This window comes from Notolepis coatsorum, assembly GCF_963971535.1.
Source record: "Notolepis coatsorum genome assembly, chromosome: 14".
NCBI classification, from domain to species: domain Eukaryota; kingdom Metazoa; phylum Chordata; class Actinopteri; order Aulopiformes; family Paralepididae; genus Notolepis; species Notolepis coatsorum.
In genome coordinates, this window is record NC_140178.1 from 68,284,935 (window position 1) to 68,305,837 (window position 20,903).

Sequence of the window (20,903 nt, forward strand, 5' to 3'; positions counted from 1 at the left end):
GTTGTTTTTTTGACATTATGCTAATGTGATGCTATATAGAGCGTGGTCTTTTTGTGGTCTTTGCGGTTGGCTGATGTGTGACTAACCGACTGATGTCATTTTTGTCGCTGGAAGGATGGTAAACTGCAGCAGTGTTACATAAAAGCTAGTCCTCTCTCTCTGTCTCTCTCTCCTTTCTGTCTCTCTCTCTCTGTCTCCATCCGGCAGCCTAGTCCAGGCCTTGAGGTCCAGCGTTACCTCCACCCTCCTGCACAATCACCCAGTCACGTGGAAGCTGATGCTGTCTGGCCTGGGGCACCATGTGTCAACATATCACAGGTCTCTCTCTCTCTCTCTGTCAACATATCCCAGGTCTCTCTCTCTCTCTGTCAACATATCCCAGGTCTCTATCTCTCTCTGTCAACATATCCCAGGTCTCTCTCTCTCTCTGTCAACATATCCCAGGTCTCCATTTTGTCCTCGACTCTTCCCTTTTTCTCATTTGCGTTCTCAACCTGCCAAATATGTCTCCATTTGCCCCTCTTTCCCCTCTCCCTCTGTTCTCCATTCATCAGCATTCAGATCACGTCCTCTCCTCCTCCCATTTGATCAGATTTGAGGCTTGATTCTGGTAAAGACTGAACCCCATGGTGCAGTAGCTGTTTGGTATTTGGGTGCCATGAAGCACAAGACTCAGAATTACTGAATTCAGTGGATTGGAACAGATGCACCCTGGCTAGAGCTGCAACCCTCATCTGGCATGTGTGTGTCGTGTGTGTGTGCATGTTGTGTGTGTGTGTGCATGTGTGCGTGTTGTGTGTGTGCATGTCCATGTGTGCATACATGTGGGCATGTGTGCGTGTATGTGTGTACATGCATGTGTGTGTATACTCATGGGCATATGAATGGAGGTGGCAGGGCCAGACCCAGGAAGGAAGGAGCTCCACTCAGATTATTCTCCACAGGACAGCCCACTAAAGGCTCAGGGCCATTTTTGGGAGTCAGGAGCCATCTCCTAGGCGAGCGCCATGGCAACAGCCAGCGAGGGCCTCAGCTTTCAGGGCTGTCCTTTTCAAGCGCCCGATCAAAAGTGGCAGGCCAAGTTTTTGTTGTTTGGCATCGCTCTCTCCCTCTTGTTCATTCTTCTCCTCCCGTTTGTCTTCTCTGTGACGCGAGAGCGGCCCGGGTCACCAGGGAGGCTGTGAGAAGGCTGACGAGGGGTGGTTTAGGTGGGAAAAGTTGCCAGACAACAGAGGAGAATGTGACAGCGAGGGCAGCCTAATATCTGCCACAAAAGGGGATGTTGAGTTGATATACTAAGACGAGTCACAATAGCCATTATCATCGTTTGAGGAAAAGTTCCCATGTCATGCTGTGGGAGTTCTAGCATATGTCTGAAACCCTGTTTTTTTTTGTTAATTTATAATGGGTACTGCTGGGTAATTTCCTTGAATATAAGGCCCATGAAATACATTCAAACTCATTGTACTTTCAGAAATGTCTATATATAATATAATATTTTTCTATATTTCTGCAAATGTACTTCTTGGAGACAGAGTTTTCAGTCACCATGAGCTCCATGCCCCGTGTTGCATTGTGAGGGTTAAACTCCATTAGCTCCAACTTAGTCATAGAGTAATTGACACCAGCATGACACATACTGTCTTGTGTTAAGAGTTTATTACATTCATAGGACAGTAATTAATAGGTATGATATACAGTCAGTGCAAAAAACAACATCGGTTAAAAGGTACATCCACGAAACAAAATGCATGCTGCATAATTTACTGCACCTCCAGCTGCATTTGGTCTGCTGCTATTTTTAGTAGGAGGGCATGGAAATGCTTCTGTGTTACAGTCACCTGATGATGGAGAGCCCCCTTGTGGATGAATGAAGAAGTCCACACACACACATTGTTGATAAAGATACCCTTAGAATGGATGGAGGAGAACCTACAGGATGTTTGATATAATGATGTAACAAAGTAGGAAATAGACAATATTCAGGGGAAGCAAGACAAATCCTACTAAAAAGTCTGACCTATAAGTACACACATGGAATGCACCGTTCACTTGGTGCTCCCTTGTCCACTAGATTCCCTTGTTTTCAGTTCTTCTCCTTCTATCACTCTTTCCCTTTACCATCCATAACTCATTGCTCCCAACGCCCACCCTTCCTGTCCCAACGCCCACCCTTCCTGTCCCAACGCCTACCCTTCCTGTCCCAACGCCCACCCTTCCTGTCCCAACGCCCACCCTTCCTGTCCCAACGCCCACCCTTCCTGTCCCAACGCCTACCCTTCCTGTCCCAACGCCCACCCTTCCTGTCCTAACGCCCACCCTTCCTGTCCCAACGCCCACCCTTCCTGTCCCAACGCCTACCCTTCCTGTCCCAACGCCCACCCTTCCTGTCCCAACGCCCACCCTTCCTGTCCTAACGCCCACCCTTCCTGTCCTAACGCCCACCCTTCCTGTCCTAACGCCCACCCTTCCTGTCCTAACGCCCACCCTTCCTGTCCTAACGCCCACCCTTCCTGTCCTAACGCCCACCCTTCCTGTCCTAACGCCTACCCTTCCTGTCCTAACGCCCCCCCATCCTGTCCTAACGCCCACCCTTCCTGTCCTAACGCCCACCCTTCCTGTCCTAACGCCCACCCTTCCTGTCCTAACGCCCACCCTTCCTGTCCTAACGCCCACCCTTCCTGTCCTAACGCCCACCCTTCCTGTCCTAACGCCCACCCTTCCTGTCCTAACGCCCACCCTTCCTGTCCTAACGCCCACCCTTCCTGTCCTAACGCCCACCCTTCCTGTCCTAACGCCCACCCTTCCTGTCCTAACGCCCACCCTTCCTGTCCCCACCCCAGAATCACATGTCCATGAGGGGCTCTAGCCAGTCCATGAAGCGAGACACCTTCTGGTAGATGTACCCATTGCTGCAGTTGCCTCCTGGTGGCTGGCTAACCACTCCGGTCAGGAAGAACACCTCCCTGTAGAGGGAGAGCAGGGGGCTGCCGGAGCCCATGGTGCAGTCGGCTCTGGCCCTGGGAGAAGTGCAGCCCATCTTATTGGTCATGAGGCCGGGGTGCCTCACCAAACACGCGGGCAGGCGGTTGTAGGCCAGGTGGTTGAGGGCGAGTGGGCCCTGGACCTCCACGGCCTCCTGGGGGTCCTTCCAGCCGGTGACCACCGCAGCATACTCCCCGGTCATTAGGACGCTCTCTGCAAAGTCGCGCTCGGGCAAGCAGGCGGCGACGATGCTTCTCTTGAATTGGATGCGATCGCGGAGTTCGATCACAGCCAGGTCGTTGTCGGGGCGATCCACCGCGTAGCGTGGGTGGACATGGACTACTTTCACGTACAACGTCTGCTCGCCTTCTTCATAGGTAGTCACACGTTTGCCTGGGGTGGAGGGATATGAGAAGGTGTTCAGGGTCAATGAGAATACACCTTCAAAAGCCACCATTTAAGTTGAACCTTTCCCCTGACCCATCCCAGGGGCAGTGGCGCCCGGGGACCTAGTCCAGTTGTGATGCCAGTACCTTGTCAAAGGTCAAAGGGCAATGACAGGAAGCCTAGCATGCATGGCTTTTGGTGTGGGAGGAAACCCACACAAACACGGGGAGAAACATGTAGACTCACTCCACACAGAAAGGCACCCTGCTGGTCAAACTGCTGCTGGGGTTTGAACCCCGGACCTTCTTGCTGTGAGGCAACAGTGCTAACCATTGTGCCACTGTGCACTTTCTGTTAGGTCTACAACACACACACACTTGTCCACTCACCCACAGCCACTTGAAAGGAGCTGTATTTGTTGGCACATTGAGCCGAAGTCAGGACCAAGTTCTCCTTCAGAATGACTCCACTGCAGTAACCGGCTGATTCAGCACTCTTCAAGATGGCCTGCATATACACAACAAGAACTCAGTCAGGTCCAAACCAATATATGGTGTAGTCTGATTTGGAGGGCCAACATGTCTGTAGGAATCACTGAGTTTATGGAAAGCTTGTAAGTGTTAATGTGTGTGTTCTTTATTATTATTACATTTTTATTTAACCAGGTGAGTCCCACAAGATATTTTTCGAGGGAGCCAAGATAGCAGCAATACAGTGTTGCAAACAACATAAACGCAAACATTAAAAACATGCAGTAGCAATTCCAACTGAACATTTTATAACCTCTTAACAGGCGGGCACATTTTTCAGAAAACGCCTGAAAATTGCATACCCAAAGTAATCTGCAATTTATTATACTTTATACTTATAGCACATGCATGAGTCTGGTCTCTTTTGAAAGGAAACATTCTGAATTTTCATCCACAACAGGAATAATCACTCTGAGTGGTTTTAAAATGTTTAAGTTAAGTTATGTTTAAAATTAATTTTTTTTACTTCCATTTGAATTATCTTGCAAACAGAGGCCTCTTACAGGTTCCAGCTGATAGGTATGACCTGGAAAACACAATGTGTCCATAGCCTAAAGCCTTATCTACTACAGGTCCAAAGTTGATAACAATACCACAGAAAATTAGTGTTTTACACAACTCTTTCTAATGGTATGTCTATGCGTTTTCCCAAAATGGCCACTTGGAGTCTCAAATGGCCATTTGGAGACCCTATGTCTCCAAACGCTATAACTCTTGAACGCTTCAACATAGTCAAAATCTTGTTTCTCTAATGAAAGGTTACACATAGAGCAACCTAGAGCTATCTTCAGATTCTATCAGATTCACTCTCAATATTCCTGAAACAGTAAGTGAAGCATAACGCATCCCATTCGCAAACAAAGCACAGGCGCCTCCCCCTTCAAGCCCCAAACTAACTAAATAAACATTTACTGTATGAAGAATAATCTCAGAATGAAGCATTTTAAATACATGGCTTTCGAGTCATATATCCCCGTTTGCAGAATTTCATTGGCTACAAAAGTCGCCAATCATTTTCACCGGTCAGACGTGATTGGACCGATTTCCGGAAGGTGAAACAGGAGGTGGTCACTTTTTCAGAATGACGCTTGTTGGTTGTTTCGTCTTATTCCCAGAGATTGCGAGCACCTAATACGTTGAGTAGGGTGTTAATCGAACAGTGACAATCATAGCTTTCAAGCAATCTATTGGTTCATTGGCATAAAAGCATTGGATCGCCTTAAAAACAAAACGGGTCGTATAAGACCTGGTGCATGTTAAGAGGTCCTGATCAGAATCAGCTCAGCTAGCTGCAAATCTGTATGCAAGTGGTTCTAGTCTGCAGGGGCAGCGAGAACTCTGCCCCTGTCAGCATCAGGATGCGAGAGGTCAGTACCTGCCAGGGACACTCCGCAGAGCCACAGTTCAACCCCTCAAAGTCGCTGCGGACGTTAGCAGACTGTCTATTATCCCACTGGCTCAGACTGATCTTTCCACAGGGAATTGTCACTGAAACACAGAGAGAGAGAGAGAGATAGAGAGAGAGAGAGAGACACACACACACACACAGATGCACAGGTACTTTATTCATCTTCAGGGGAGACTCAGGAGGCAACTGCAGCAAAGGGTACATTCATGGTCCGGGACCCAAATCTTGAGAAGATAAAAAATGGGCCCCCAAATTATTCTCTGGAAGTGTCATGTGAAGCCAAACCCCTCTCAAGTACATTGGGGTCAACACGTTGTCATGCTGAATAAAGGTAGTCTACATTAGACCTTTTTTGTGAATGAATACCCCATGTCATCTCTTTAATATTAATATTTGTTGTGGTCTTCATTTTGGAATGTTCTTTCTTTTTACATTACAGTGTTACATTTCCCCTTTGTCCAAATTAGAGACACCTTTATAAATAGACAGAGGCACCTCTAATAGATGGTATGTGTGACATATGAGTGCTTGTGGAGAACAAACTATTGGGGGTACATGATTTGTATGTAATAATAATAATTACTTGCATTTATATAGCGCTTTTCTAGACACTCAAAGCGCTTTACAATGTAGGGTGGAAATCGCCTCCTTCACCACCAATGGTAGCACCCAACTTTGAGCTACGCAGGCTCAATGGCTGCCATACACTGGCACGCGGCACACATCACACTGACACTACACAATGGCTGAACGGCTCAGGAGACAGGGATTGATATCAGCCAATTAAGGGGAAGGGATGATTAGGTGGCCTTGATGTCAGAGACCTGATTGGGAATTTGGCCAGGAACGTCGGCGAGCCCCCTACTTTTTACGATAGGCGTCCTGGGTTCTTTAACGACCGAATTCAGTCAGGACCTCGGTTTAGCGTCTCATCCAAAGGACGGCACTCGCAGCTGTACGGTGCCGTAACAGGGGCATTGTTACTGACAAGTCCAGAGGACAGAGTGCCCCCTGCTGGAAAACAACACCATTGTTTTTACAGTATTTTCTTTATGGACCTTTCTATTATGTAGCCTACGTAGATACATCTGTGTATATGTATAATATAAAATGTATGCTGCAATTTAATTCATGGCAACGTGCAACAGGTGTGTTATGTTACATGGTTTTGGAATATGGGTATTTAAGATACTTTGCTGCTCGAAACGTCATTGCATTAAATAAAAGTCCTTTAAAAAGGGAGCTATTTGCTGTGTGGATCTACTTGTTCCAATCATCTGGGTGGGACCGGGCCCGTTCATCTGGCACCCAGACTCACGCAGTCTTCATTTGATAAACGAATGAGATGCCAATGTGGAATCAAAGCAGGATCACCCAGCTAGTACAGTAGCAGGCCATCTGCTTCAGTTATTTTTACATTTAGCATTTACATGTGAAGCAGAATCTCTATGACCGGCGATGTCACTAACTCACTCATCCAGTAACTCACTCAGTCACGGTTAGCCGCTCTGCCCCTAGTGGCGGCTCACGGGAAGTGCACTTTGTGTAAAGCGCTTCGCAATCTATGACAGTATGTGTCCTTGTCAACCCCTTAAGCTCAATCGGCCCGGTACCGGGTTGAGATTTGTTTCACGTCATAAATAGATCAATACAGTTCGTATCAAGTAATGTTGCGTTTCTTTTTCAAATGTAGCCAAGAGTAAAGACCCTAACCCTATCAAAACAGCAGTCAACATGTATATTTTCAGCACTACTGAGGTAAAGACTGAGGTTACAAGCCTAGGTGTCATCTTGGACTCAGACCTGACCTTTAAGTCTCATATTAATAAGGCCATGAAAACGTCATTCTTTCACCTAAGAAACATAGCGAAAGTAAGACCATTTGTAAATAAAAAGGATGCAGAGACACTGATTCATGCTTTTATCTCAAGCCGGCTTGACTATTGTAATGCACTGTTCACTGGTCTTCCCAAAGCAACCATTGGAAAGCTTCAGCTTATCCAAAACTCTGCAGCTCGATTACTAACTCGTACAAAGAGAAGAGAACATATCACTCCAGTCCTAGCCACACTGCACTGGCTGCCAATAACTCACAGAATTGATTTTATGGTCCTTTTCCTGACATATAAAGCTCTAAATGAGCAAGGCCCAAAATACATAGCAAATTCCCTAGTTAGTTATCTGCCCTCAAGAACGCCTAAGGTCATCCACTACAGGTTTATTAGACACACCCAGAAACCAAAAGAGGATCGGAAGTATGGCATTTGCCAACTATGCCCCAAAACTATGGAACACACTACCAACACACATCAGGAACGCCAGCTCCATACACATTTTTAAAGGAAAATAAAAAACGTACCTATACAGTCTAGCTTACAAATAGTGTACCATGCCTTAGGGAAAGCGAGTATCTTATTGAAATGTTTTTATTATGTTTTTAATTTTAATTAAATTTTATGTATTGATCTTTTACTGAAATGTTATTTTACTGTGCTTTTACTGTGCCATACTTTTATTACTGTTTTCTTATTAATGTGATGCTTTATATATGCGTTTGTGTACAGCACTTTGAGCTACATGACATGTATGAAAGGTGCTTTATAAATAAATACTTACTTACTTACTACGTTTGCTTACCAATAATTTTAAGTGTTATTAGCTAAATATGAGTTTATAAAAATCTCCATGCATTGCAACGGAAACGGATGATTTAGACGTGAGGAAATGACGCCGTCATGAAATCGTTGTAGTTCTAAGAGAGAGGAGACCTAGGGCTTTCGATGGACATGTAGACATGTAGGATGTAAACATTTCATAAAACTAAGGGGCGGCTACGTGGCGTAGTGGGCAAGGCGCTCGCCACGAATGACGGAGACGCTGGGCTTGCCTGTTCGAGCCCAGCGCTCCACATTGCTTTCAGTTTAGCTGGTCGTTCATACTAATACACATTGGCCGTATTAGGGGGTGGGAAACTGATGGGTGGGGATCGGGCGTTGTGGACAGCGACTCCTACAGGTCGGTTGGTGCGCCTGCGCAGTAGAATCAGGAAGTGTCGGGGGCAGCGTGAGCCTCCCACGCGTTACTCCTCGCCACTGAGAGATCGAGCTGCGCAGGTGAAAAGATGCGACTGCTGTTACCTCAAGTACCGGAGGGGACTTGTGCTATGTATGACTTAGTCCACATTGCAGCCGGCTTGTGGGAGGCAAGAAACAGCGTTCGTGACAGGGGAGGGTTGAATTGGATGATACGAAATTGCGATGGGAGAAAATATAGAAAATGGGAGAAAAAGTGGATAAAAAAAAAAAAACATTTCATAAAACTACACTACCCAGCTCACACCAACCGGCTGACGTAAAGTATATATATTGGCGTGATTTTCGTGATTATATCTCACAGGTCGAAAAAACCTGAACGTTAATTGCCATAAAATACAACATGTGAATGTCTAAAAAATAACGCGTTGCAATCTGGTGAAAAATGGCGGAGCTATGGACATTATACAAAAGTAACTGTACTTACTGAGCGCCCTCCAACCTAACAAGGCCACTGGCCATGACAATATCCCCTCCAAATTCCTCAGAGACTCAGCAGCCGCCATCACCCCAGTCATCACCCACATAATAAACCTCTCCATAAAATATGGATACGTCCCCAAAGACTTCAAAATTGCGAGTGACCCCCCTGCACAAAAAAGGCAGCAAATTAGACCCAGGCAACTACGGCTCTGTTTCTTACCTCCATCTCGAAAGTCATGGAAACAAATTTCTACGAACAGGTCAAAAAGTATGCCGCAAAAAAAGAGCTAATCTAATAATTCCAATCTGGCTTCAGAACATCCAACTCCAAGGGCGGCTAAGTGGCGCAGTGGGCAAGGCGCTCGCCACTAACACAGGATATGCTGGGTTCGAGCCCAGCTCTTGGCGTTGCTTCCGGCTTGGCTGGTCGTTCATACTAATACAATTGGCAGTATTAGGGGGTGGGAAAGCCGGTGGGTGGGGATCGGACGTTGTGGACAGCGACTCCTACAGGTCGGTTGGTGCGCCTGTACAGCAGAATCAGGAAGCAACGGGGGCAGCGTGAGCCTCCCACATGTTACTCCTCGCCGCTGAGAGATCGCGCTGTGCAGGTGAAAAGATGCGACAGCTGCCTCCTCGTGTACCGGAGGGGACACGTGATGCAAGCCTTGGTCCACATTGCAGCCGACCAGTGGGAGGCATGGCCTAACAACGTTCGAGACAGGGGAGGGAAGAATTGGATAATACGAAATTGGGAAGGGAGAAAAATTGAAAATGGGGAGAAAAAGTAGAAAAAAAAGAACATCCAACTCCACTGACTCATGCACGGAGGGTCGTTGATGAGCGCAGCGATGCCGCTCACGACGCCCCTCTCCCCGCTGGCAAAAGCCTTATCGCAGCACGGCTGAGGGGCGGCGATGAAGCCCGAGTCGCGCGCCAGGCAGCAATACTAAGCTCCAATTAACCTAATTTATACCGTAAGCAATCATTAAAAAAATAAACTGGAATATGTTGTTTCTTTACACATATGTTGGATTATGTAATTGGTTTGTCATGACAAACCAATAAAAAATCGCGCGACTCGGGCTTCATCGCCGCCCCTCAGCCGTGCTGCGATAAGGCTTTCGCCAGCGGGGAGAGGGGCGCCGTGAGCGCCATCGCTGCGCTCATCAACGACCCTCCGTGCTCCGGCTTTCAACAGCGGGGAGAGTATTATGGGGCTTATGCCGCGAAGCAGTAACACAACAGTGAACACATAGTTAAGTACGACTGACAGATGCATTGCAACTATGTGTGTTACTGCTTCGCGGCATAAGCCCCATAATACTCTCCCCTCTGTTGAAAGCCGGAGCACGGAGGGTCGTTGATGAGCGCAGCGATGCCGCTCGCGGCGCCCCTCTCCCCGCTGGCGAAAGCCTTATCGCAGCACGGCTGAGTGCCACGTCGCGACTCATGCGCTCGCTCGGCCAATCAGAGCGCAAAACGGCAACGCGGAAACCGAACAGCGTTGTAGAAGGCATAGACGCGTCCAGGGCAGGTCACGTACCTGCAGGCACACACTTGTTCTTGTCCTTGTCCTTGAGGTCCAGCTTCCAGCTCCGGGCGCAGGAGCACTCATACGACACATAGCCGGGCTTACAGAACTGGGTGCAGCCCTTAGTCTTATCCAGGACACACACCGTCTGGTCTGTACCATGGAGAGAGGGAGGTGGGGGAGAGGGAGAGAGAGAAGGAGGTAGGGGGAGAGAGGGAAGATAGGGGGAGAGAGAGGGAGGAGGTAAGGGAGAGAGAGAAGGAGGTAGGGCAGAGCGAGACGGAGGTAGGGGAGAGGGAGAGAGAGAAATGGAGATGGGGGAGAGAGAAGAAGGTAGGGGAGAGAGAAAGAGAGAGAGAAGGAGGTAGGGGAGAGATAAGTAGGTAGGGGGAGAGAGAGAGAGGGGTAGGGGATAGAGAGGAGGAGGTGGGGGAGAGAGAGAGGATGAAGTAGGGGGAAAGAGAGAGAGAGAGAAGGAGGTAGGGGAGAGAGAGAGGAGGTAGGGGAGAGAGAAAGAGCGCAAAGGAGGTAGGGGGAGAAATGGGTAGGGGAGAAAGAGAAGGAGACAGGTAGAGCAAGAGAGAGACAGAGATAGAGAAGGTAGGAGGAGATAAGTAGGTAGGGAGAGAGAGAAGGAGGTAGGAGAGAGAGAGGAGGTAGGGGAGAGAGAGAAGGAGGTAGGGGTGAGAGAGAAGGAGGCAGGTAGAGCAAGAGAGAGACAGAGATAGAGAAGGAGGTAGGAGGAGATAAGTAGGTAGGGAGAGAGAGAAGGAGGTAGGAGAGAGAGGAGGTAGGGGAGAGAGAGAAGGAGGTAGGGGTGAGAGAGAGAGGGGAGGTGGGGGAGAGATAGAGAGAAAAAAGAGCAAAGGAGGTAGGGGGAGAGAAAGGGGTGGGGGAGAGAGAGGAGGTAGAAAAAGAGAGATAGAAGAAGGTGGGGGAGAGAGAGAAGGCAGTAGGAAAGAGAGAGAGAGAGAGATAATGGGGTAGGGCAGAGAGAGAAGAAGATACAGTAGGGGAGAGAGAGAGAAATTTAGATGATAGAGAGAGAAGAAGGTAGGGGAGAGAAAGAGGTAGGGGGAGAAATACGTATGTAGGGGGAGAGAGAGGAAGGAGGAGGTAGGGGAGAGAGAGAGAAGAAAAAGAGCGAAGGAGGTAGGGGGAGAGACAGAAAGGGGTGAGAGAGAAAGAGAAAGCGAAGGAGGTAGTGGAGAGAAAGAGAAGGATGTAGGGAGAGAAAGAGAGAGAGAAGGTAGGGGAGCAAGAGAGAAGGAGGTAGTGGAAAGAGGGAAAATGTGTAGGGGAGAGAGGGGAGGTAGAAGGGAGAAAGGAGGTAGGGGAGAGAGAGAAGGCAGTAGGAGAGCGAGAGAGAATGGGGTAGGGGGAGAGAGGAGGTAGGGGAGAGACAGAAGGAGGGGAAGAGATTTTTGATCAGTAAAATAAATCCCCATTGTGGCCACCCGTTGAAGATCAAAACTACAACCAGTATTACAAAGAAACTGTATTGTGTAGGTTCATAATCTTTGATGGAAATATAAATCATTTAATTCTTATACGGTTACAACCAATAAAGCCAAATGTTTTAACTTAATCTTTGAGAAAATGTGTTTAATATCACAATCTTTACTTGTTACCCATAAGCAAAGATACAGTAAGCTTCGCCAATCTTCGACCAATCACAAGAACAGAACTGCTCTGTCGTTGGTATCCCTTAACTCATTCAGAGCCACGCCCCTTTGACCATATTAGCCAGTGCCAGTAAGGAAGTCAATGGGAGGACAGGGAAATTTGCGAACGCCTAAACTATATCTTAAATTATGGCTACGGATTGTTTTTTCATTGGTACATATCCATGCCGTGGAAACGGCTAACGTTACGCACACACACACACACATGCTGCGATGGCGGAGAAAAAAACATCTGATTAACCCAAGACTGGTAACATAGAGTCCTTACCTCACATCAGATGTTTTGCAAAAAGATTAATCCAATTCCCGATCGCCATTCCAAATATTGATCGCGTTTATTGATACAACGTTATAGCACCAAAACACATAATCGAAAGCTGCTCTGAGCCTCCCCAGTGAATGTGGTAACAGATACTCCTTGCCCGAGAAGGGAAACCCCGGGAGCAGAGTTTTTTTCTGATGCACAGTCCCACCCAATCCAATCCAATGATGTGCAATACCATCCGGTATTGTCTGTGATTTTGACTATTTTGGTTTCGTAATGTTGTTTTCTCAACTCTGCAGAATGAACAAGACTGGTCTTCAAATGCAAGTAACCCTTTCCTGGTTTTGCATTAGGTACACACAGTATACAGTGAGTACACATTACTTTTTTCTTGTTTTAATCCAAAGATTTAAATATGATAGAAAGAAAACCAATGTTACCATGCAGAGAGGATATGGCAGGTAAAACACTACAGTAGAACCTCCTGGTCTTCCCTCACCTGTCTCGCAGTGTATCCCAGTGAATCCCGACTTGCAGACACAGTCATAGCCTCCCACGCTGTCTGAACACATGGCCCCATTCTTACAAGGCTTCTCAGCACACTGGTCCCCATCTACACACAGAACATTAACACAGACAGTCAATCTGTAACTACTCCAATATTTCATTTATTTTATTTACATTTTGACATCATGGTCATTAGCGTACACAGATGTTTTGACATGCATGCCTTCCTACATGCAGGCTTTTGAATATAATGTTCCACTGGTTCTACATACCAAAAGAATACTCTAAGAGTCTAACCTTTTAAAAGTCAGCTTAAAACCAGGGCTGCAGTCAGCTAATTAGAAGAGCATCATTTTGGTATGTACCTCAGACCCGAGTCAAGTCAATTCAAGTTGATTGTTCTACATACCAAAATAATGCTCTTCTAACATTCAAATAAATCTAGTGATTGCAGTGGTTTTTCACTCAGTCTGTAAGCACCGCATTAGAACATCAATGGCCCGGGTTGACTGTTTATAGAAAGGGGAAATCATTTTCACACGGTACTGTACTTACCGATATAGACAGACCAGAAGATATCCTGAAAGACAAAAGTTTCCGTTTTGAGTTTAAGATGAACAATGACGCTCTCAATTGTTTCTCGTGTGCATAGCATGAAATAAGAGAGGAGTGAAATCAGAGTATTATCAGTGCTTTTGAGTTAGGAGGAAGAAGAAGCACAGAGAAAACCTCCAGGGAGGATGGAGGAGCTCACCGTGCGGTAGGAGTCCTGGAAGACCTCCCTGGCCTCCTCGTAGCTGCAGACCTCCTCGAGACACTCCCTCTCCAGGTTGGCGGGCAGATGCTCCTCGTTGTCCGCGTTGGCCCTCCTCTGACGGGACATCACCACGCTGGCCTGCTGCTTGTCCAGGAACACTGGCGGGGGAGGGTTGGAAAGAGACAAAGTTAGGGTCTCGATTGACCCATCTCAAGCTAATCGGATTGGAGGATCAAGAAAATAGGGCATAAATGATGGTGAGCATGGGCATCATGGTGGCTCAGTGGGGTATGGTGCTTACAATGTAACTCAACATGTTGTGGATTCAAATAGGGCCTGTATGATATGGAACACTTGTTTTCATCATGATATTCAGAGGGGCTATATCTGCTTGGGTTGAAACATCAATTTTTTTGATAATTCCAGTCAGTGTTCATCATATTAGACTACATGGGATGTGTGATACAGCGTCACAATTAAAGTCACTTTAGTGTCCTTTCAAACAAAAAATATGTTTAGTTTAGTGTTGTAGTGCAATCTTTGGAAGTGGGGGAGCACACCTACTGTGCAACTATGATTATAGTGCCTACATTTTGGTTCATCATTTGAAAAGACAAATAAATAGTGGTGTGCCGTTCACCTGCCCCAGTGCCCCACAGACCAGGGACTCTACTGTAAGGCCCTCGACCTGGCATACTGTGCGGCAAAGGGAACCGCTCACGCCTACCTCTGGTCAATGGTCTCTAACTACACACCCTCAAGACCCCTACGCTCTGCATCTTCTGGCCGCCTCAGACCTACTCCTATCCAAGCTCCGGGAGGGTCATCAAAGAGAAGCCGCCTATTCTCAGTCCTTGCCCCACAATGGTGGAATAAACTACCCACCCCAGTTAGGACAGCCGAAACCCGTCCAATCTTTCGCCGTCGACTAAAGACGCACTTCTTCAACCATTATCTGAATTTGAAAAAAAGAAGAAAAAAATCTAACCCTAACTAACCTTACTGTCATGCACTTGTCCTAATATACTAACCTACACTGTAGCACTCAACACTTTGATGAACATTGTTACTCAGCTGATAGAGTTGTGCCCTTCCTGATGACTTGTCGTACAGAACTTGTAAGTCGCTTTGGATAAAAGCGTCAGCTAAATGACTAAATGTAAATGTAAATGTATTCATCTGCCTTCTACTATACTGCTTACTCACTCCCATCTTCTTCCTTCTTTCAGTCCCACAACCATGCTGTTTCCAGCTAATACACCCCAGCCCCGTTACCTGTCTCAGGGCGATGGCTGGCAGCCACGGCCCCCAGCAGCACACAGAGCAGAGTGGAAGCGGTTGCCAAGGAGCCCATGGTGGAACAGCAGCGCAGTCCGTCTGTCTGTCTGACTAGCTGCCACAGAGACACCCAGCTAGTTCTGTGAGATCAGGACACCAGGATTCAACGTTGGAGCTGGAGGTGAGGTGTGACACAAGTCATGTTTATTTGTATAGCCCAACATCACAATTAGATGTCTCAATGGGACATTTTGATGAAACAAAATCCCCAACCCTCAATGCAAATAAGGGGAAAAACTCCCACAAAACCCTAACAGGGAGAAGAAAAAGGTCTGATGGGGGAGAGGGGTACTTAAAATGTAATCTCTTAGAATTGTCATAATTGTCATAAAAATAAATAAATAAAAAGAAATCACTGCAATACAAAACTAATCAGATTTGAGTAAAGCCTTTTTCAAGAAGTCAAACGCAATAGATTTCAAGAAATTGACAAATACATTTTAAAAAGGCCAACCAACAATAAACATGATGGATATAGGCAAACAGTCCTTGTTATTTGGTTTCAGATACTGCATAAACTAAACTACACAGAAATAATTCGTATTATGCTGTAAGTGTTTAATGTGGGAAAAAAATGTAGATCTCATCTAAAACTTTGATGAGTTCAGATTATTATCCATTAAATTACCAGTGAGTCAGTGACTGTGCATTTTCTTGCAGCAAAGCTTGCGTTATAATGCTGCCATCTTATGGCCGGATAGCTAACTTTCTATTCCAATATGTCATATCGATTTACACGTTGTAAACATACGCAATTCCTGCTATGTAGGCCTCATCTACATAGTCTGTAGATTTCTTTCGCCCTGATATTTATTTATTCAACCAAAGTAATTGAAAAGCATCCATATAGCTCATTCAATAATCAAATTACTTTTGGCCTTTGATTCCAGCAAGATCAGTATGAAATAAAGCTGCCAAAAGCCAGGACCACGATAAAGGCGCCTACAGTACGTGATACTGCACAAATAAATATAACGTATGTAATACATACTGTAGACTAGACTACTACGGCCTACTATTAGATTATTCAAGCGTTTCATGCGTATGACGTCTCATGTAAATAGACCCTCTTCATGGGAGATAATGAATTCGGATCCATTCAGGGCGCGGCGAATAACGGTACAAACGGTACAGAAAACATTCGGCACCAAGGCCTACCTACCTTTCCGGACCACCTAGACGGCACAATAGGATGAAGAGGCCTAGTCTGGTCCTGGCCCCGCAATCAAGAAACACGACTGACGATCAGAGATCACAACACTGTTTGGATGATGACAGCATCCTTCTCCTCGCCTTTCTCCGCCTGTCCACTGTGTTGCTAGACGCTTCCAGGCCACTGTAATGACCTAGAACAACCACGAGAGGGAGGTACTGTACTGTATGGTGTAAGAAAGATGACCAATTTATGTCCCACACAGGAAGCTACTTTAGTGCTGTGACAAACTGTCAAAAAGGGCTTTAGTTTTTGAGATACCCCTACCGGAGGTAGAACAAAACACAAGCATGTTTTTCCTCATCTCTAAGGTCTCCCATATATGAAATGGATTATTGTATAAAAAAAAATTACTCCAAAACTTGTTCAATTTATAGATATTGTTATACACCCCCAAAGGAAAAAAGAACATATACAATATACAATTTTAACTCCGTCATTATGTTTTACTTACTATATCTAAACTATCATATACAAGAACCACATCTGTTCTTTCCTTAAAGTGACTTTTATATACTTCATTCCTTTAAAGTGACTTTTCCATTTAGTTTAAAGTGATTGTTTAAAGCGGTTGCAGCATGTGTGTTGTGTGTGTGTGTGTGTGTGTGTGTGTGTGTGTGTGTGTGTCTGTGTGTGTGTGCTCATGTGTACTTGTGAGTGGAGAGTTCAGTGTTCAGTGTTCTGATGGCCTGGGGAGAGGAGCTGAGCCGGAGTCTCTCTGTGCTCGTAGCGTGTGTACGTAGGCGCTTGCCTGACTGCAGCAGCTTGAACAGGCTGTTGTTGGGGTGGTGGGGTCTTTCATTATTCTGCAGGCTCTGGATTTGCACCTGAACTTCCTTAACTGTCTCAGGTGATAGAGGCGCTGTTTCAACATTCAATCAATGTGTGTAGACCATGTCAGGTCCTCTGTGATGTGGACTCCCAGGTACTTGAAACTGCTCACCCTGTCCACGATAGCCCCATTTATCCACAGTGGCGTGTGTGTCACCTGCTGTATTCTCCTAAAATCCACGATCAGCTCTTTGGTTTTACCAATGTTCAGGAGTAGGCTGTTATCCCAGCACCAGCGTGCCAGTTCATCAACCTCCTCCCGATAGGCCTTCTCGTCATTGTTAGAGATCAGCCCCACCACCATGTGTCGTCCGCAAACTTCACTATGGAGTTGGAGCTGAACCTGGCCACACAGTCATGTGTGTACAGTGAATACAGCAGGGGGCTCAGAATGCAGTAGATTGAAATAAAGGTGTTCTATTTCAATTTCTTTGTTTCCATATGAAGTATCATAAAATGTATCATATGAAATGTATAATTTATTAAATGTATCATAAATATATTAACATTATAGACCAGAACATTACCTCAAGTGACTTTACTTTGCAGTAACATTGAATTTGTCAACATGCTTCTCACCACAGATAATGGGCTTTGGACTGAAGACTTCATTATGTCAATGTTTAATTTTCTTTCATTTAGGACACCTCATACATTTACTGATGTAACTCCCTGACCATGCATGCTATATTTACACATGTGGTATTGCTGGATTCAGCACAACCACACCTTTCCGGAAAATCCCTCATCTGTGTTTCTATGATAATCCATGGCAGAGCTACTACAAAGTAAATGAGAACATTCTGCATAGATATTCATTTTTTACATTTCCGCTTATTTTAAGTATGTGTACATAGGTATATATTTCCTACATGCATAAAGATATTCACATCCAGTTTTTTCTATTATGTTACGCAACTGTCTGACTGCTAGCATGTTAAGTTTGAAATCTCTTGGAGCTTGTAATATTAATCTACATGAGTTTATACGTCTCAACTCCCATACGGCCATAGGCTATATTTTGGTTATTTTTTCCTTTGGGGGTGTATAACAATATCTATCAATTTAACAAGTTTTGCAGTAAAATATTTTTATACAAGAATCCATTTCATATATGGGAGACCTTGGAGATGAGGAAAAACATTTTTTTTATAAATATATATATATATATATATATTTTTTAACACAACATAAAATTAGACACACGAGCATTAACAGTAAATATCCAACGTAAATCACAGAACTATACATTCCATTTGAATCAATATAAATGTAGTTTACGAGATATATACCTAATACTAATACTACCCAATCCAATACAATACATACATACAGTATGCTCTTGCTCGCTCTTCCCCCCAGGACCCCCACTTGGATAATCCATCCATTTTCATTAGTTTCTACCAGGAATTACAATTCATATGCTAGCCTTTATTCTCTCCACCACTTCTAACCAGATTGCAATGCTGGTTTCACTGACACCAAAAATTCTTGCTGTAGATATCTCTAGATAAATCACATCGAGATAGGTAAGAACCCATACCTTCTGCCACATTTTATCCGGTTGAATCCATCGTGATGCTATCAGCTTTTTAGCTGCTGTGAGACCGGACAAAACTAGTCTCTTTAGCTGTATAGAGGCTGCAAACTGAGAAACATCATTCAACAGCAATACAGAGGGCTGTACAGGTATGTTCAGAAATAAAAATTCTGATAATTGCAGGGTCACTTCTTCCCAGAATATCTTAACAGGTGGGCAATCCCAATACATATGCATAAATGTACCCTCATCACCATTTGTACATACTGTAAGGAACATAGAGAATCTTGTCTAAGTCCCATTCTGTTCAATCTTATAGGAGTCAGGTATGTCCACTGGGGACCGTGGTCAGGGCCGTAGCCAGGGTTTAGAAATTAGGGAGGCCATTTATTTTTTTGGCCCAGACCGGCCCACTATAATCGGTCGGACACCACCCACCGGTACACCATCCTTGCGGTTCCCTTAAATATGCGTACCTACTATTCCCCCAACCCACTACAAAGCTGGGTAGTAAGTGCCATGGACAAGTGGACCAGTGTACTCCCTCGCTCTTGGCTGAATCTTGTTTTGGGTGGTGATGTAAAAACACCTGCCTCATAGCAGGCTCAGGATGGGCAAAGTAGTCTATAGCCTGTTCATCCCTGTCTCTCTCCTCCACAACCTGGCTTGACTAGACATAAGGAGAGAGATGATTACAATTAACTGGTACATTCAGGTCCAGAATTGTTGGAATTCCCTGACAAAGATGTGCAAAAAGCTGTACAATTTAATGAGCAAATCGTTGTTTATTCAATGAATGCATGAGCTGTTCCATCTTATTTCATTTGATACGAACTACTCAGTTCATACAGATTTCAAGTATTCAAATATCAATGATGAATACTGCATAAGGTTTACACAGTTAATAGATCACCTTCTTGTTTTATATTCATGTTCAGAGAGGAGTAATAGTTATATCTTTGTAGGTGATTTATATGGCAATTAAATCATTGGTGTGTTTGTTTGGGGAGTTTGACCTACAGTTAATGTGCCTACCACGTGAAGGTGCATGATCAATGGACAGCACAAAAACAATTTGTGTAGGTGGAGACTAGAGCTACCACAGATAGTAATAAGTTATTAAGAGTAAGTAATCCATACCATATATATCCTAATAGTTACCTTATTACCATACTTGGCTGAAAATAAACTTTGCTGCCTGTTGTGAATGTGTTTTTCCCTGTAGGCTAATACATAAGTAGGCATACATTTTTGCAGTTGAGGAAAAATTTGCAGTTTAGTAGGCTATATGTGCTGTGTTTTTATGTCTTCCATCGAGGACCACCTTGGAAATCAGTGTTTTAATGAATGCTTTTAGGTGATATCCTCAGGAATACAAATTGGTCAAGATCATTTGTTTTTATGATGTGTTTTTAATTTCCAAATAAATCTAATCAAATAAAAAAAGCAGTTTTTGCAGTTGAGCTACAGGTGTTGTATATTATACAGCCTTTTCATGCATCTTTATCAAGGGAACCCTTATCCTAATGATTTAAAAAATAATATTATGATGATACAATATGGACATAGTAGTTGGGTCATCTGTGGCACTTTGTTTCTCAATGGATTTGTCATCTAGGAGAGTTGATAAACTAATTTAGCCGGGGTGTATTTTTTCAAAAATGAACTTTTTAATGGTTTGTGTGAGGATTGGTTCATTCCCCGCCACACGCTCCGCTCCTTTAAGGTACTGTGTTGATTGGTGCATTCCCCGCCACACGCTTTTGGAGCAAGTATCAATTCCAGCGCACACCTGTCATAGTTTTTGATTAGCGCCCCAGAGGCTTTTTATACTGGGACTTCCCTTCAATCGATGTCGGGTCGTTTTGGAATACAACTGCTTTTGCCTGCTTTTTCCCCATTGCTGTGCCTCGTCTTTTTTCCCTCCAGGACTTTCTGTGGAGATCCGCTGATGAGAACCTTGTTCCCCGTTTGGAGCTGCGCCTCGTTTACCCGCTTTACGCGTTTGTGCTTGGGTGAGTTGGAACCAAACCCCTCTGGATTATTCTGTCTGTGTGTGTGACGAACACAGAAGATTATCATTTTTGCTTGCACTGGACTCAGTTGAAGTGTGTGTTTGAAGAGACACTGAAGATATCATTGCTGTTTGCACTATACTCAGCTAACTTGTGTGTTGTGGAGAAAACTGAAGATTGTTACTGTTCATTGGTTCTGGACACAGCTAAGGGAGGAGGGAACCACACTGCCTCTGTGTTTCGTTGGACTGTTATTGATATCTCTCTCCGTTTTCCACCTCGAGTTAAAGCTGGGAGTATCTGCAGAGCCGCTACAACGTCAAATACCGATTCCCCACTGCTATCACCAGGAGGATCTGCAGAGCTGCAGAGAACTCTGCCGATGGCAGTCTC

The 20,903-nt window shown here is 45.0% G+C and overlaps 1 protein-coding gene across 1 annotated transcript; it reads right to left on the reverse strand.

The window, feature by feature from the left end:
- Positions 1 to 2,838: 2,838 nt before the first annotated feature.
- On the reverse strand, positions 2,839 to 16,235 carry proza (protein Z, vitamin K-dependent plasma glycoprotein a). The gene is made up of 9 exons (XM_084328849.1): positions 16,074 to 16,235; positions 14,849 to 15,026; positions 13,571 to 13,731; positions 13,372 to 13,396; positions 12,809 to 12,922; positions 10,372 to 10,512; positions 5,278 to 5,390; positions 3,762 to 3,879; positions 2,839 to 3,378 (listed from the first exon to the last, which is right to left on the reverse strand). The coding sequence occupies exons 2-9, from the start codon at positions 14,925 to 14,927 to the stop codon at positions 2,846 to 2,848; spliced, it is 1,284 nt and encodes a 427-aa protein (XP_084184975.1). The 5' UTR covers positions 14,928 to 15,026; positions 16,074 to 16,235; the 3' UTR covers positions 2,839 to 2,845.
- Between the last annotated feature and the right edge of the window lie 4,668 nt (positions 16,236 to 20,903).